Source organism: Cebus imitator, unplaced genomic scaffold (assembly GCF_001604975.1).
Source record: "Cebus imitator isolate Cc_AM_T3 unplaced genomic scaffold, Cebus_imitator-1.0 Scaffold575, whole genome shotgun sequence".
NCBI classification, from domain to species: Eukaryota; Metazoa; Chordata; class Mammalia; order Primates; family Cebidae; genus Cebus; species Cebus imitator.
The window spans coordinates 32288-49833 of NW_016107890.1; the positions used below are offsets into that span (position 1 = coordinate 32288).

Here is a 17546-nt window from a genome sequence, read left to right on the forward strand (position 1 = left end):
GTATTGCACTGCCCAGTGTCAGCAATGCTCAGGGGACCCTGCCGGATGGCACCAGTAGATTCACCTGCAAAGGGAAGCCCATCCACCACTTCATCGGCGTCAGCACCTTCTCCCAGTACACGGTGGTGGATGAGAGTGCAGTGGCCAAAATTGATGCAGCCTCGCCCCTGGAGAAAGTCTGCCTCATTGGCTGTGGATTTTCAACTGGTTATGGGTCTGCAGTCAAAGTTGCCAAGGTAGGAATGACAATGGGTGATAAAACCGGTTACACACAGACTGTCAGGAACCAAAAGGGAAGGACTTTCTCATAAGAATCAAAGATTATTTTTGTAGATTTGGAGTGTCCATTAAGAATAGAAAAATGGCCCAAAAAGAATTGAGAGCACATGCTAGAAATTTCACCTGTTTATGACAGATAAAAAAGTTGTTCAGAGTTAAGAAAAAGTAAAGATGTCATTTCAATAATTATTCTTCTGTATTTGCTCTTTATGAGAACTTGAAATGCTAGGCCTGTGAACTCATGTGGTAATTCATTCAACAATTAGAGAGCACCCACACATGTCTCAGGTATGGTAGGTTCTGCTAGGTTCTGAGACAGCAACCATAAATGAAATGAAGCGATTGTCCTTGAGAAGCATCTAGTCTGTGGATTCTCTATTCCCAGAATTAGGATCAACAGTAGAGTCCAAAGCTCTACCTGATGCACCTCCAAACCAAGGCTCACCCACTCTGTGGATTTGTGGAAAGTAATGAAGCTTCAGTGATCCATAATTCACTCATTATGGGATTTTTTTTTTGAGTTACAAATAAGGGTATTTAGTATTATTGCATTCTGAGGCTTTAATAATGATATTGCTCATAATTTTTGAAAAGATTGCAAAATTATTAACATTGTTTAACACATTTTAAGATTGTTCAAATAATGTAAGTTTCACATTTTATAGCTTTATAGAAAATGTTTCCACTTCACTTAAAAGCCAAAGTTTCCTGGCAAGTCTTTATCCCATACCCAGTGCAGCATTTGTAACATCAAGATGTCTGTTTCTTAGCATCAGTTGTACATGTTATATACTTAGCTTTTTATATCTTAGTGTGGTACAAGCTTTAGCCTACAACAGGAGCACCTGGACGACCTCTGAAAATACACATTGCTGGGTCCTACCCCAAAAGTTTCTCACTCAGTAATGGGCCATGATCATTTGCATTTCTACCAAGTTCGAGCTGCTGATGCTTCTGGTTTCTAGAATATACTTTAGTTTGTTTTGTTTTGTTTTGTTTTGAGATGGAGTCTTGCTCTGTTGCCAACGCTGAATTGCAGCGGCGTAATCTCGGCTTACCACAACCTCTGCCTCCAGGTTTCAAGCGATTTTCCTGCCTCAGCCTCCCAAGTAGCTGTGACTACAGGCCAGCACCACCATGCTCAGCTAATTTTTGTATTTTTAGTTGAGATGGGGTTTCACCATGTTAGCCAAGCTGGTCTTGAACACTTGACCTCAGGTGATCTGCCCGCCTGGGCCTCTCAAAGTGCTGGGAATTCAGGTGTGAGCAGCCAACGTGCCCTGCAGCAAGTTCTTTTTTATTATTATGATTATACTTTAAGTTCTGTGGTACATGTGCAGAACGTGTATGTTTGTTATATAAGTAAACACATGCCATGGTGGTTTGCTGCACTCATTATTGGAATTCACTGCTAAAACGAAATCCCCTGCCATGAGCACACATATATACTTCAGAAGTAGTAAATTTTAAGCAGAAATTTTTTAAAGCTCCTCATCTAAAATGGCTAAAAATCTAGTAGTATCTTTACTTTATGAAACTGAGGTCCAGATACATAAAGATATTTGCCCAAAGTCTCACTGCTGGTTAATATGAGAGCTGAGACTAAAATATTACTTACAAATCTCCTGCTGAATATTAAATCACAGTCCATAATTATTAGTGCTTTTAAATCACAGTCACAAGCCTTGTATTTTTGTAAGTAAGGTAGAAAGTGGTGTTGTCCTCCATAGTATTGAATAACACTTGGTGAATGAATGAATATAAACCCTTAAGGAAATATAAGAATGAGATTATTTGGAACAGGAAGAACATGTTACCCACAATGAAGGCTGACTATGGGAGATTAGGTTTAATAAATAACCCCTGGCCAATTTAAACCAATTAGAGGGCATCTTTTCCAAATTTCACTGAGTTTAGCACTTACTCCCTTGTTCAATTACCTCATCTGTTTCAATAGGTGATCTAATTAAGCCTACCCAAGAATAGAAGCAAAGGATACTCATAACGATAAATTTTATTTATTATTAAAATACAGATGAATGGATGAATGTTTCATTGCTGTGTTGTTCACTAGTATATTTGTTAAAGCAGGGATATACTGGTCACAACTACTGAACATAAATGAAGCAAGGAGCTAATTATTGAGAGTTTCAGTAGAATATTTCTTGTTCTCCTGGAGTAGCGTTTTCCACTTATTTCCTTTTCCAAACATTGCCTTTGTGTATATATGAGATACTGAAGCTGACTCTCATGGCTTTCAACAATCGAGAGTCCCTTCAAGACTCTACTCACTACCATCTGGATCTCAAGGCTCATCCAGTCCCCTGGTTCACAGCTTGACCTCCCCATTGGAGTCACCTGATGACTGAGTTTCACCTGCAGAGATTCTGATTTAATTGGCATGGGCTGTGACCTGGACAGTGGGATAGTTTGTAAAGCTTCACAGATGAATCTAACATGCAGCCATTTGAGAATCACTCAACTAGTTCAACCCCTTGAAGTTAAAAGTAAAGCAACTGAAGCCAAAAGAGGTTTCCATAACAGGTTGGACAGAAGAGTCTGAGCAGCTCTTGATAAACACTGGGAATGGCACTTTGTAAAGCTTAGGCACTTTCTAACAAGTATTACTTAATCCAGTTTTTGCATTTTCTGAAAACACAGGTCACCCCAGGCTCTACCTGTGCTGTGTTTGGCCTGGGAGGGGTCGGCCTATCTGTCGTTATGGGCTGCAAAGCAGCCGGAGCAGCCAGGATCATTGCAGTGGACATCAACAAGGACAAATTTGCAAAGGCCAAAGAGTTGGGTGCCACTGAATGCATCGCCCCTCAAGACTACAAGAAACCCATCCAGGAGGTGCTAAAGGAAATGACTGATGGAGGCGTGGATTTTTCGTTTGAAGTCATCGGTCGTCTTGACACCATGGTATGTACCATGACGTGCCCTGAGATTTCTGCCTCTGCAATTTGGAGGATGCATTTACACAGCAGAACATATGTTGTATATATAAAGGATATATTTAATGATGAATGGAAATTTCCCATCATCTGTTTGTTACCTGGCTTGTTGAATTTATTGTTATGAGAAATATTTTATTCCATAGACTAATTAAACCTGTCTCAAGTCATATTTCCTCGAGAGGAAAAGAAAAGAGCTTGTTTTTCTTAACTGAGCGATTACAGGTTTACTTTACTAATTTTTAGTTAAAAAGTATAAACTCAAGTAAACATAAATAACACAAGTTCTGTTCTCAAATTGGAACGTTTTATTTTTCTCTCACATTCTTAACAAAAATGGCTTAATAATTTTGCATGTGTTCTTAATAAATTCCAAAATTTTTCACATATTAGTATTTGGCCAAAAGAAAAAAGTAATTTTAAGCCAACCGTTGTTTTATTAACAAAAATATGCCCTTAGGAAAGTGACTGCTCAAATGCATCACTATATTTTATCACAGAAACTGGACAGTGCCTGGCACACAGCTAGTATCCAATACTAGTGGGAGTGAATACTTTGAAAAGTCAACAGATTTACCAGCCCTCAAATTTAAAAGGTACATATCACATAGCATTGTTTATGGATTACATGAGACAATGCATGTAATATACTTAGCATACTACCACCTGTCATACGGTGAGCTCCCAATAAATGTTCAGCTGTCTTTTTTCTTTCTTTCTTTCTTTCTTCTTTTTTTGAGACAGGGTCTCACTCTGTTGCCCAGGCTGAGTTGCAGTGTCATAATTATAACTCACTGCAGCCTTGACCTCTAGGGCTTAAGCGATTCTCCTACCTCAGCCTCCAAAAATGCTGAGGGTATAGACATGAGCCACAATGCCCAGCCTCAGCTGACATTAGAGATGTGAAATATTTTCCAATCTTGTAGAGCTTACATCACCTTTGGCTTATTACATGATATTACTTTCAGTTACAAATATCAAAGGCAATGGGAAACACATCTCTAGCTATATTTCATCTACCCAGAATTCTCTAGAGTCCTACTGAAAAAGTCTCCAGAGACCAACAAGTTTCCATTGCTGAGATTTTCTAGAAGGGCCAGCAGTGTGGATAATGGGGAGCAGTACTCTGAGATCAAAGCTCTCGGCAGCCTTGTCCTGGGACAAATGCCACAGAGGAATAAAGTGTCAAGAGAATCCAACTTTTTCCAGGGCTATAGATTTTCCTCTAATGTTCTTTTTCCACATTGTCCTCCATTTTCTCATGTGGAACTGGAGTGTACCTTATCTCAAGATACCAAATATCTGACAGCCACATGTTCTGAGGATGTCTGGTTTTCCAAAGGTCAGAATCAAAAATCAAAAAAACTAATCATTAAATACCTTGGGGGGATTTTAAACCATTTTCTAACTACAAAACATGTTCAAAAAGCTGACTGGAAAAGACTTTCTGAACTGTCTTTTGAGGTTTCCAAATAATCAGTGTATTTTAATGTAAATCCAATATATATTTGGGGAGGTAAAAACAATGTTTAAAACATGTCCATTTGAAAAAGGGACAGTAGAATACTTATTTGTTAAAAAAAAAAAGGAGGCCAACAAGTGGACAAGAAACTAATTTTGGTGATATAATCATTTATCTTGTTCCCCTTTAAAATATGTGGTTGAAAGTACTGGGTTCAAAATACATATGTAAAAAATCAATGAAAAATGAATCAACTCACAGATTACCTAAGATTGATGTGATGCTGAAATTGTATGCTTATATAAGGAACCAGACATAATATATGTTTGTAATGATGTCTACCTCTCTATTCCTTTTTAGGAAGAATTAAGTGCGCACCAATTTATTCATCCATTCTTTCATTCAAAAACCATTTGCTGGGCATTTCCTAAGTCCACAGCACCATCCCTTGCAAAGAAAGGGGGAATGAAGAAGGAAAAGACATGATCTCTTCCCTCTATACACTCACTATCTAGCTAAGCCTATTACATGATATTGTGCATTATATGAGTAGGAACTATGCTACCCACGTTAAGGATGCCAAATATTCACTGTATTGCAGATGGCTTCCCTGTTATGTTGTCATGTGGCATGTGGCACAAGTGTTGTCGTAGGGTTACCTCCTGATTCCCAAAACCTCTCAGTGAACCCTATGCTGCTACTGGCTGGACGCACCTGGAAAGGAGCTGTTTTTGGTGGTATGTAGTTAGGCTTCGAGCCAAATTTTCATTAACCTCAGTCTATCTCCCCTTTTACAAGTGACAAGGCAAGGTTTTGAAAAACAAACTGAAAATAATTTAAAATTCCTTTTCTATCTATAGTCTCCAAATCAACTAGGTATGGAACTAATGCAGATAGAGGTCCCAAAATAGACTTTTCTGATGTCACCATTAACCAAGAACTTTCATCTCCATCTGTTTTGTACTTGTGACTGTGTAAGGTATGGAAATTTCTAGTAAGACACAGAATCTACATCAATATTTCATATCTACACTCAAATTCAGACAACTGATAAATTTTTTCTTGACTTTGGGCCTAACATCTGTGCTATGATTTCTCTGTGTGAGAGAAAATAAGGACCCTTGTTTCTCTGCATTGTTTTTTAAGTCAAAGCACGGTAAAAGCATGTGAAAGTGCTCTATCTCTTATTAACCTCAGACATTGCAGTCTGGAACGCAGCACCTTTTCTAAACTTTCATTTATTTGGAAAATCTTCTCTTCAATTCTCCTACTTACCTGGGCTGACTCTAACAATGATATTATCTTCTTTTCAGGCTATAAAAGTAAAGAAGATGTCCCCAGACTTGTGGCTGATTTTATGGCTAAGAAATTTTCACTGGATGCATTAATAACCAATGTTTTACCTTTTGAAAAAATAAATGAAGGATTTGACCTGCTTCGTTCTGGGAAAAGGTAGATTTTAAGTTAGTTTTCTGTTTTGCTTTGTTTTCTCCAATAGAGGATTGTCTATCAGAAAAAAAAAAAAAAAAAAGAGGTAAGAATGAGAAACGTTAGAGTACCTTAGTTTTTCCACTATTAGTTCAGTCTTTGCATGGAGCACATGTAGGATTATACTGTGAGAAGCTAAAAAGAGTTGCTTTGCATTTCCCATTCTGCTGAAGCCAAAATACGTTGATTACAGCCAATCTGAATGATCAAAGCCTCTCAGCCTTCTTTAAAAGAAAACACTCACCTTTGCCCCCTCCCCTAAAAAAAACAAACCACATACACACACACATATATGTGTATTTCAAAAACCATAATTATAACACTGTGTCACTGAAGCCTCTACCTGCCACCTATATGAGGCTGACATTAAGTGTCCATATATTTGAATAATTTTCAGGATATCCTCAACATTTTCATTATGGGAGTAGGTAGAACTACATTGGAATTGTTTTCCAAGTAGATATTACTAGTTTTTTCTTTTTTTTCTTTTGCAGTTTACAAAAATTTGTTTTTAATAAAAGTTATTGGAAAAGAGAAATGTACTAAACACTATTGTAAATGTTTGTCTTGCATTTTCTCTGAAGCATAGAAAAATAAGCCAATTTTATTTTCTAACATTTAACACTTACAACCAGCTAATAAAATAAATTCTGTCAACTGCATTTATATGAGGCACAACTGAAAACAGGCAGTTATCTGCCTTCTAGCTCCAGAGTCTGTTCATTTTTATGCTATCCCACACTTATTTTAATGAGGTTTTCAGCTTTAAATAATGTTTCCTTGACACTCACAAAACTATTATACCAGATACTCTAACTGACAAATATTCTTGAGGAGGTAAAGAACTAGCACCCACAGAGCACCAGCTGTTCTACTAAGTGTCTTCTGTATTATCTCGTGTGATTCCCAGACAATGCTTAGTATCAGTCTCAAACTCACTGTCTTAGAGAGGAGAATACTGAGACTCAGAGAAGATATAACTTGGCCAAAATCATCAGTTGGTAGGAAGGGGAGCCAGAATTCAAAGGTAGATCTTGTTTTAGCAAATCTATTCACTTTCTGTTAAACCACACCACCCCTCAAGAGTACATGTGTATATGGAACACAGTAGTCATCAAAGGTTAGTTATCATTGTCATCATTATTATCATTGACATCATCATTGGGATCATCATCATCACAGCATTGGAGAGATGATGGCAAACAGATAGATAACCAAAACCAGAGAACAATGTTCAACAACATAAAAAGTCATTAAGCATGCCTAGATTCACTTTATGAGAATGTCATATAGTAATATGCATATGTAAATAAAATGAATCCTAACAATAAGCAAAGATTAAAAATTGTAATATTCAATATTGGTAAGAGTAAGGTGACTGGGTCCCTTCCTGTACTTTCAGTAGTAATTGATACATTCTTTTAGGTAAGCAATTTGGTAATATGTATCAGAAACCCTTATAAAAAATGGATCTTTTGTTCTAACAATTTCATTTCTAGAAATCTATTCTACAGAAATAACTATTCAAATATACATATGTGTTTAAGCATGTTTACTTGTTTCTGTAATATCAAAAATTAGAAACATTCTAAATTTTAACATGAGAAAAATGATTAATAAATTCCAATCATCTATTAGAAATGAATAAAGCCATCAAAAAGAAATGACTTCATTGGGAAATTCTCATGATATACTTTAGGCTCATATAATAAAGAATATAAATTGTATACACAATGTATCAAATTGTCAACAAGAGCCGTAAAACTTGTACATATGTCTCAGAAAAGTTGATAGAAATTCAAGAAAATATTGAGAATGATTATTTCTAGGTTGTGGGATTCAGATTACTTTGACTTTCTTCTTTCTGATGTCTTGTATTTTCTAAATCATGTGCATATATTTTTCTTATATATGCATATACAAAAATTAGCAAAGAGTCACAAAGACCATAATTTTCTAAAAATATTAATTAATAAGGAGTTAGTTTATACAAAGGGCATAGTTCTAGTGTAAATGTTACATTTCTAATCTTCACAACAATGAAGTATCTTAGAATTAATACAAATCAACTTTATTCTCTACTTCTAAGAATCCTCAAACATCTCTGTATCAACAGTCTTTTAAACTTCCAGCATGGCCTTAACTTTGTTAATTTATCAGTTCTTTCAAGCAAGTTATCCATCATCTTAAATTTGTGCAAATTTGTACTTGGGTTTGAATCCCAACACTCTATACTAGATGTGTGACCAGAGCAAGTTACAAATATTTCTAAGTCTCAATTTTTATAAACTTTAAACTGGAAATAATATGGAAACCTACCTCCTAGTGTTAATGTTTAGGTTGAAGTTTAAATGAGAAAATGCATGAAAAATGTAACAAATAGCAATAACTTGTTGCAAGTTATTATCCATTGTTGTTTTATATTCCTTATTATACCAGGAACGTGGGCACAAAAGAATGATTTTTTGAAGATCCTAATGTAGAATTGAAGTCGAAATGGCAGGCATACTCAGATTGTTGTGAGTGAGGTTAAGGTTGAAGTAAAACAAGAGAAAACAAAGATGAGCTTCCCTTTGACTTGACTTAACCCAAATGCAGGAGGTTTGGATTAGAGTGGCTGAAAACAGACAGATTTTTAATAAGTCACCTCAAATGCTCCTTGGATGTGGAAATGCTCTCACATGGAAACGTGGGTTGCCTAAATGTTAACGCATTTTCCCTTCTTTCCCACTGCAGTATCCGTACTGTCCTGATGTTTTGAGATAATACAGATGCCTTTCCTTGTAGCAGTCTTCAGCCTCCTCTATCCTACACAATCTGGAGCAACAGCTGAAAAACATCATTAATTCTGCTCTTCAGAGATGTAATCAATAAATTACACATGGGGGATTTCCAATGAAATGAAAATTGATGGGAAATTATCTTTCAAGTAAATGTTTACTAAATGAAATGTTGAACATCAGCTGGGGAATTGAAGCTAATAAATCTTCCTTCTTAACCATTCTACCTGTGTCATCTTTTCCATTGAGAAAAACTATTTCCTATGACTTCTTGCATTTTTGGTATCTTCACAATCCTCAGTCACTGAATCCCAGTGGAGGCGACCTTTCATTTACCCTGAACTTACCCATGCTAGGCTCTTGCGCTTGAAGTCTCCTACCTCTATCTCAATTTTCACTGTCGGCATTTTCCTTTTTTTTTTTTTTTTTTTAAATAAAATGTACCGAAGCCCTATGGTAAAAGCTACACTATGGTAAAAAATAGATTCGTATTTACAAGTGGTGCAAGTCCAAGAGTTCTAAATCCACATCACACATTTTCATACAGTGGAAGGAAGTGTTTTTCTGACTTTTATATACTATTTCTTCCTGGTCAATATAGAATTTATTTTTTAAAATTAAAGCAGATTTCATGCTTCATATGACTCAGGTTCAATTACTAATTGCAAAAACTGAAGTATTCCTGGAATCATGTTAAAAAATCTGTAATTTTTGCTCATGAAAGTGCTTCATTGGCTTAACTGTATTAGTATATGACTATAAATGATTATTTAGATGATGACTGAAAATCAGTATAAAGTAATGAAAAGTAATATGGTGGCTTTATGTGTAGAGATGGGGTGGCAAAAGCTGTGAACACAGAGTATAAAATTGGTAACTAAGAAATGGCACAAACACCTTAAGCAATATATTTTCCAGTAGATATAGATATATATCTACACACATACATGTATACACATATACAAATGTGTATTTTTGCAAAACTATTTTTAATCCAGAACTTTCTATTATTTACCATGTCTTACATCAAGTGTACAATCCTCGAATTAGTTTAATATTTTGAATATGTAAAGGCCTGTGGTGCCCATTTGTTAATGCTTTCCCACTCTCAGGGAAATGATTTGCATTTTCAGCTTTATCTCTAAAGGTGACATGCAAAGGTTACTCCTGTTAAAGGAGTTACAGCTGTCTCCAAAAATGCTACTTGTTGAAATATCTACAATCTATTTCATATTATGAAAGACCTTAGACATAAAGTAAAATAGTTTATCATTTACTGTGTGATCTTCAATAAGTCCCTCAGGCTCTCTGAGCTTGTTCATCCTTTGTTTTGAAAAAGTTACTCGACCAACCCATTACAGCTTAACCAAGATTAAATGGGATGATGTTAATGAAAGGGCTTTGCCAACTGAGAAAGGCCATGTAAGTGTGGGGAACATGTGACGGTTTTGTCAAAAATGCTGAAGGAGAGGCAGGGTGCGGTGGCTTATGCTTGTACTCAACAGCACTCTGGGAGGCTGAGGCAGACAGATCAACCAGGGTCTGGGGTTCAAGACCAACCTGGCCAACAATGGTGAAACCCCGCCTCTACTAAAGATACAAAAATTAGCCGGACATGGTGGCTGGTGCCAGTAATACCAGCTACTCAGGAGGGTGAGGCAGAATGGCTGAGCCTGGGAGGCGGAGATTACAGTGAGCCAAGATCGCACCACTGCACTCCAGACTGTGCGACAAGAGTGAAACCCTGCCTCAAAAAAAAAAAAAACCTGAAAGAGATACTCAGAGTCAAGAAAGTTTTCAGAATGTCCCTAGGATAACATCATGGAACACTACCTGTTGCTGGTGCTCTGTGGCTTTTACTCTGATGCTGATGGTGTGAGATCCAGAAAAAGAAAAGGGGGTTCTACGTGCCCATCTCACAGCAGTGATCAAATCCTGCCAGTGGCACAGAGTCTGGCTCTAACTCCCACCCTCCTACCTCCCAGGCTAGGGTAGCAGGTAGAGTGGGCGCATTAGGTGGGCACTGCCAGTGTTCTCATAGAGTGACATGCTCCTCCATGGGGTGGGAGTAGCACATGGGAGCCTTTGGGCACCATGCACTGGTGTCTAGTTACATTGATATTGGTGGGAAGGAAGCAAGTCAAAATCAAAATATAAAAGTGGAATCCCAGAGTGGCTTGTGTCCTGGTGTGTCTAAGTGGTGCACATGATCAGGGGGACTTCCAGCAAATTTTGACTCCGGAATCAAGAACTTCCACATTTGGCGATCACCCCCTCCATAATGTAACTCTGTGAATGTAAATAGCTTACACTCATTTTAGCCAGCAGCAAAAAGCTTAGTCAAAATGAAGAAACTTTCAAAGTTCAAAGAGAAAAAAGTTCATGTTGATGGTTTAATAACTCTGATGCAGTAACTTAGCACCTCCAGAAAGAGCACACAAACAAAACTCTGAATTAACCTTTTGCTACTTTACAAATCATACATGCTGCTCTGGGATTAGAACAAAAGTCATCTTGACAGAATTATTAGAAAATTGCTCAGGCGTTGAAGTACAGTTAGAGATTATTGCACAAATAACCTCTAGTTAGGTGTTCCCTGAAAATATTAAAGTAACTATTTTATTAAAGCACTTTAATTTTTTTTGGCCTATCAGATAAATACATAGCCATATTCAAGAAGTGAGCCACTGCATAAAAAGAGAAAGAGAAATTGGTAGGGCAAGAGTAAAGGTTCAATGAGATTAGTATAGTTGGTGCCAAACATTGTTTCGATGAGATGGATGGTTACATATGTGAATTTGGTTTGTTCGTTTCATTTGCTTGGACCTCAGAGTCCAGATCATCTGCACAGTACTATCACAGTCACCAAGAGAACCCACAGGCTACTTAACACTTCACCAAGAAAACTAAGATAACTGGATAGAGAAAAATATCTGTTTCCGTTTCCAGGCTTGCTCTTTGAGGTATCTGACACTGCAATAAATAACTCAGAATTTCTCAATGAAAGCAGGTCAGAGAGATCAACAAGTAATTTTTATGTAAATGTATTTAAAGACTACTACTCAGAAACCAACAATTTACAGCATTTTGGAAGATATCTAATGGTCAAAAAGAGATATAACTACAGTTTTTTAGTTTCTTGAGGGGTTTTTTGTTTTCTTATTTTTATTTTTAAGCTTTTACTTTGGTTCAAGGGGACATATACAGATTAGTTATACAGGTGAACTCATGTCATAGGGGGTTGTACAGATTATTTCATCACCCAGGTACTAGGCCTAGTATCTAATAATTAAGTATGTTCTCATCATTTAGCTCCCATCTCATACCAGTCAAAATGGCTATTATTAAAAAGGAAACAAATAACAGATGCCACTGAGTTTGCAGAGAAAAGGGAATGCTGTACACTGATGGTGGGAACTTAAATTAGTTCAACCATTGTGGAAAGCAAAGTGTCCATTTCTCAACAAGCTAAAAACAGAACTACCATTTGCGCAGCAAGCCCGTTACTGGATGTATGTGATTCCCAGAGGAATCTTAATCATTCTACCATAAAGACATGTGCATGCATATATTTATTGCAGCACAATTCACAATACCAAAAACATTGAATCAAGCTAAATGACTGTCAATTGGTAGACTGCTAAAAAATGTAGTACATATACACCATGGAATACTATGTAGCCATAGAATAGAATGATATCATGTCCTTTACAGGAACATGTATGGAGCTGGGGAATATCATTCTCAACAATAGTAACACAGAAATAGAAAATCAAAAAACTGTATGTTCTCTCTTAAAAGTGGAAGATAAATGATAACTACAGTTTTGTAACAAACATTTTTAGTTCATAGTAAATTTAAATAATAAACATCACTTAGACGATACCATGTTGCATTGTGGGTGGGAGGAAGTAGCTGGGAAGTAACTTTATTTTAAAACTGAATCCAAATCTCAGGAATTTGGAAGCAAAATGAAAGCTGGAATAAATTCTTTCATTAATAGAGGAAGATTCTATGGCTTTTTATTTAATCTTTCCAAAATCTTATAACTATAATAAATAGCAGAATGAATTTTGAACAGTTGAATACCGTTTATTTCACATTTGGTATCCTCTCCTCCTTCAGGACATTTAAAGACAGAGGGCATTCAAGAATGTGCTGGTTGACTTCTGAGAGTGAAAGAGATTTAAGGCTCTCTGAGCTATCTGCTCTCCATCTCTGCAATAGTTCTGAGCGAAAAGAAGAGTGAAGGGGGCCAGGTATAACCATTACATCCAAAATGAATACCTAAAGGATAACATGGCAATGTTTAGCCTGAAATTTCTATTCCATTGATTGGTACCTAATGCAAATATTTATGCCTAAATTTTAAAGATGAGGAGGAGTTTGACAGAAGCAAAACTGGAGGAGGGCACCCATAAGGTTTCAGCAGGAAAGCATAGAACATGTTTCAGGAATTACAAGCACTTAGTATTAAGGGCCTGTAAACTTCACGATAGGAAAGGTCTGTGGCCAAGTGACAGTGATTCCTGGATTCCATATAAGAAGTTCAGATTTAACCTTAACTATCTAAGAACAAAAGCTCTATTAAAATTTTTCTGAGCAGATTGGTGATAAGCTCAGATTGGCATATTAGAAACTAATTCCTTTGACCGTGAGGCCTGTGTATTAGAGGTGAGGAGAGGAATTGAGAGAATTAGGAGGTTTTAGCTACATAGAGGCAAGACAGAATGAATTCTGTTTCAAGCAGTGGCAAAGGGAAAGCAGGGCACACGATAAATGAGACATTCCTAGGAAGTATCGGTGACACGGCATCAAGATCAAGAGCGTGTGGGACACAAGGGATAGGGAGGAGGCTAATTCCAGAATGCCGACCTGACAATGTGGTGTGGATGGTTGGTCCCCTTACCAGCTTGCAATCTCAAAACAATTTTAGGTATTTGTGGTGAATATAGTTGTCTTAGTCCGTTTTATGCTGCTATAACAGAATAGCTGAGAAGGCATGATTTATAATGAAGAAATTTATTAGCTCACAGTCCTAGACACTGGGAATTTCAATATCCAGGTGCCAACATGTGTTGAGAGGCTTCTTGCTACATCATCACGTGGTAGAAGGTAAGAGAGAGAGAGAGCAAAAAAGAGGCTGAACTCATCTTTTTGCAGTGTAATTAACCCCGCCCGTAATGGTGGAGCCTCCTGGCCTACTTATTTCCCAAGTGGCTCCACATCTTAATACCACTACAATGGCAACCAAATTTCAGCATGAGTTTTGAAGGAGACAGACATTCAAACTATAGCAAAGATTAACAACGAAATGGACATGATGAAGTTCCTCTAGGATTTTCAAATGCAGTTGTTTATACAAAGTCTGAAGCTAAAAATGGGAGGTACAGTTGTTGTAGGAACAATCCTTAGTCATCTTTGTGGAACAAAGATATGCGAAGCCAATTAATAATGGAGTTCATACAGTCTCTTTGTTACCTTTTCATAACTGCAAAAACTGTTGGTTAAATTTTCTACTTAAAACTCCTTAATGTGAATATCAGGAGTAGAAATAAAAATAATTTTAGCCAGTATCTGGTATCTAGGACTTTTTAAATTATATTATACCATGTTTCAATGATATAACATAATCTTTCATAAGCTATGCTAGACTTTTTTTCTATTCTATAATATTTTCCATTTTAAACTCAACTTTCATTTTTAAATAATTTTAGCATGTAGCATTATATTTTCAATTTCTTCCATGCCTTCCTACAAGTCAAAATCTTATTCCAAGTGACATTCCCAACTCTACTTACCAGTCTTCTTCATATCATGGAAAAGTTTCCCCAAATTCTCCCTCCTTTCTGAAACCTTTCTTTGAAGAAAACCCTTTCAAAACATATCCCTTGATTACACATAAAAGTTTACTCTAAATTTGCGAAATGTACTTGAAAATATAAACACAGTTGAAGGTGGTTTATTATATAAAACATTTCTTCACATGTATGTTAGTTTTATATTTCTGAGTAACAAACTACCACATAATTATTGGCTTGAATGAACACCATCTATTCTCTTATGGTTTCTGCAGGTCAAAAATCTGGCAACAGCTGAACTAGTTGCTCCAACTGGGACCTCAACAGTATTGGCTGGCCTATGTTCCTTTCTGGAGCTTGGGGCCCTCTTTCAGGCTGGCATTGCTGACATTGCTGTTGCCAGAATTCATTTCCTGGTGGCTATGGGACTGAGCCTTCCGGCTCTTGCTGGCTGTCAACCAGGGAACGGTCTCAGCCTGGCTCCCTCAGCACACCCTCTCATGCTCCCAAACTCCTGACTCCCAAATCCCTCCAGTCGAACACAACAGAGTCCCATATAATGTCAGATGATCACACACATGACTCTTCCATCAGCACTTGCTCCGTAACACAACCTAATGCAGGGAGTGGCTGTCCCATCATATTCAAAGATTTCATACTCATTTAAGCATAAGATATCACGCAAGGCATGTACACCAAGGAGCTGGAATCTTGGGAGTCAGCTTAGAATTCTGTCTACCATCATGTTTCAATAAGTTTGCACTGCTAAAATAAACATAACAGATTGGGTGGCTTAAACAACAAACACTTATTTCTCACCATTATGGAGGCTGGAAAGTACAAGACCAAGGGGCCAACACACCTGGTGTCTGGGGAAGGTCAGCTTCCTGGACTGTAAGGAAGCCTTCCCTCTGTATCCTCACATGACTGACAGAATGATCACCTGTGTCTCTTCTTATAAGAGCACTAACCCCATTCATGAGGGTGGAATCACCTCCTCAAAGCCCCACCTCCAGATACCGTCACATTGGAGATTAGACTTCAACACATGAATTTGGTGGAACACGAAACTTCAGTCCATAGCACACAACATGACAATAGATTTCATTAGAAAGCTCCCAATGTCGAGTATCTATAAATTATTAAAGCTTCTTTAATTTGAAGAATTTCTTGACATTCTTGAATAAATTATTAAATAAATTTGATTTTCCTGCCTCTATTCAATACTTTAAAGAATAATGTGAAAAGAAATTTTTACTCTGGGGAAAGTGACATATATAGGTACTTCGTTGTATTTGTATATAAATATGTATTCCAGTGTAATAATTATTGGCTAGGCCTGTGATCAAGTATTCCACGGAAGTAGTTTCATAGGTGCTGAAACAGGATTATACGAGTGACAGACACAGGGCTGAAGAGGACAGGGAGAAAATGTGTATGGTTGTGTGAATATATTGCTTTGATTCTTTGACATTTCAAGATATATGAAAACAAGTTCGTTGTGGCTCACACCCATAATCCCAGCACTTCGGGAGGACGAGGCAGTTGGATAACAAAGATCAACAGAGATCGAGACCAGCCTGGCCAACATGGCAAAACCTTATCTCTACTAAAAATACAAAAATTAGCTGGGTGTGGTGGCACATGCCTGTGGTCCAGCTACTAGGGAGGCTGAGGCAGGAGAATCGCTGGAACTCGGGAGGCGGAGATTGCAGTGAGCCGAGATCATGCCACTGCATTCCAGCCTGGGTGACAGAGTGACACTTGACATCAAGATTGTCAGTTATGGTAAGATGTATGATTGTATTACTTTTTCACTTATAAAGCTATAATGAAAGATTCTAGCTGCTAATTTATATATGTAATTGTGAAATAATTTAAATGTACCATAATTGAGATTTTAATCACTTAAAAAAATCTTCTGACCTAATATAGGTCAAAATAATATAAACTATCTCAGCCACCTCTAGAGCCTTGGAATGATATTACTCACAGAGTCACAGAAATGTTTTTCTTACTGGGTCACTCAGGAACCTAAAATTATCAATGGCAGACATATAAGTCTGGATATAAGAAAATTCTCACAGACTTTAATAGAAAACTTTTAGAGCTATTAAAAATTAGATTATTACAAGGTCCAATAGATTTTTAGCTATAGACTTGAAATATTAATGCAAAGAAGCTTTTAGAGTTACCTGGGTAGTCCTGGATATTGCCTTTTTTCTCCCAAGTGGCTATTATAATTGGATTTTCAATGAGCTCCTTGGGCCCCATAGTGTTGGCAGCTGGGCATGTGTCTTCTATAAGAAAACTTCCAAAATCATCCTTTGAAAACTCTGACCAGCCCAAGAGAAAATACCCACCCTGACTGACATTATATTCCCCAGCAATTAAGTCCACCAGAGAGCTCCAAAATCACCCATGTATTCAGAGCTTCCCAGTAGCTTGTTAGTGCCTCATCCTGCAACAGAAGACAACCAAGATCATCAGACGTGTGGGGCGATTCCAGCTTTATAATAGGAAAGATATAAACAAAACAAGGAAAAAAGACACTGAAAGAAATAATCCATGAAATGAAAAAATACCAAATCTTTTTAAAATCTGTTATTAATATTTGCAAAGAGAAAAAATAGTATGTGAATGAAAGAAGAATATGATACCATTTAAAAATCTCTCTTGAGAATTGAAAATCATCACAGCACAGTAGAAATCCAATAGAAACATGAAGGACTTCAAAAAATGTACTCCTTGGTGTACCTTTTCTCCAGAAGATAACTAATAA

General features: G+C 37.0%; 2 protein-coding genes across 3 annotated transcripts in view; both read left to right on the forward strand.

Annotated features, from left to right (window-relative positions):
- LOC108294353 (alcohol dehydrogenase 1C-like) overlaps positions 1–17546 on the forward strand; it is a 61625-nt gene that overhangs the window by 11420 nt on the left and 32659 nt on the right. The window lies entirely within an intron of this gene.
- Positions 3–9429, forward strand: LOC108294334 (alcohol dehydrogenase 1A-like; the record flags this gene model as incomplete). Its single annotated transcript, XM_017516185.2, has 5 exons — positions 3–236; positions 2941–3201; positions 5297–5432; positions 6009–6147; positions 8920–9429. Coding segments are annotated over 5 exons (795 nt in total), but the record flags the coding sequence as incomplete, so codon positions are not given.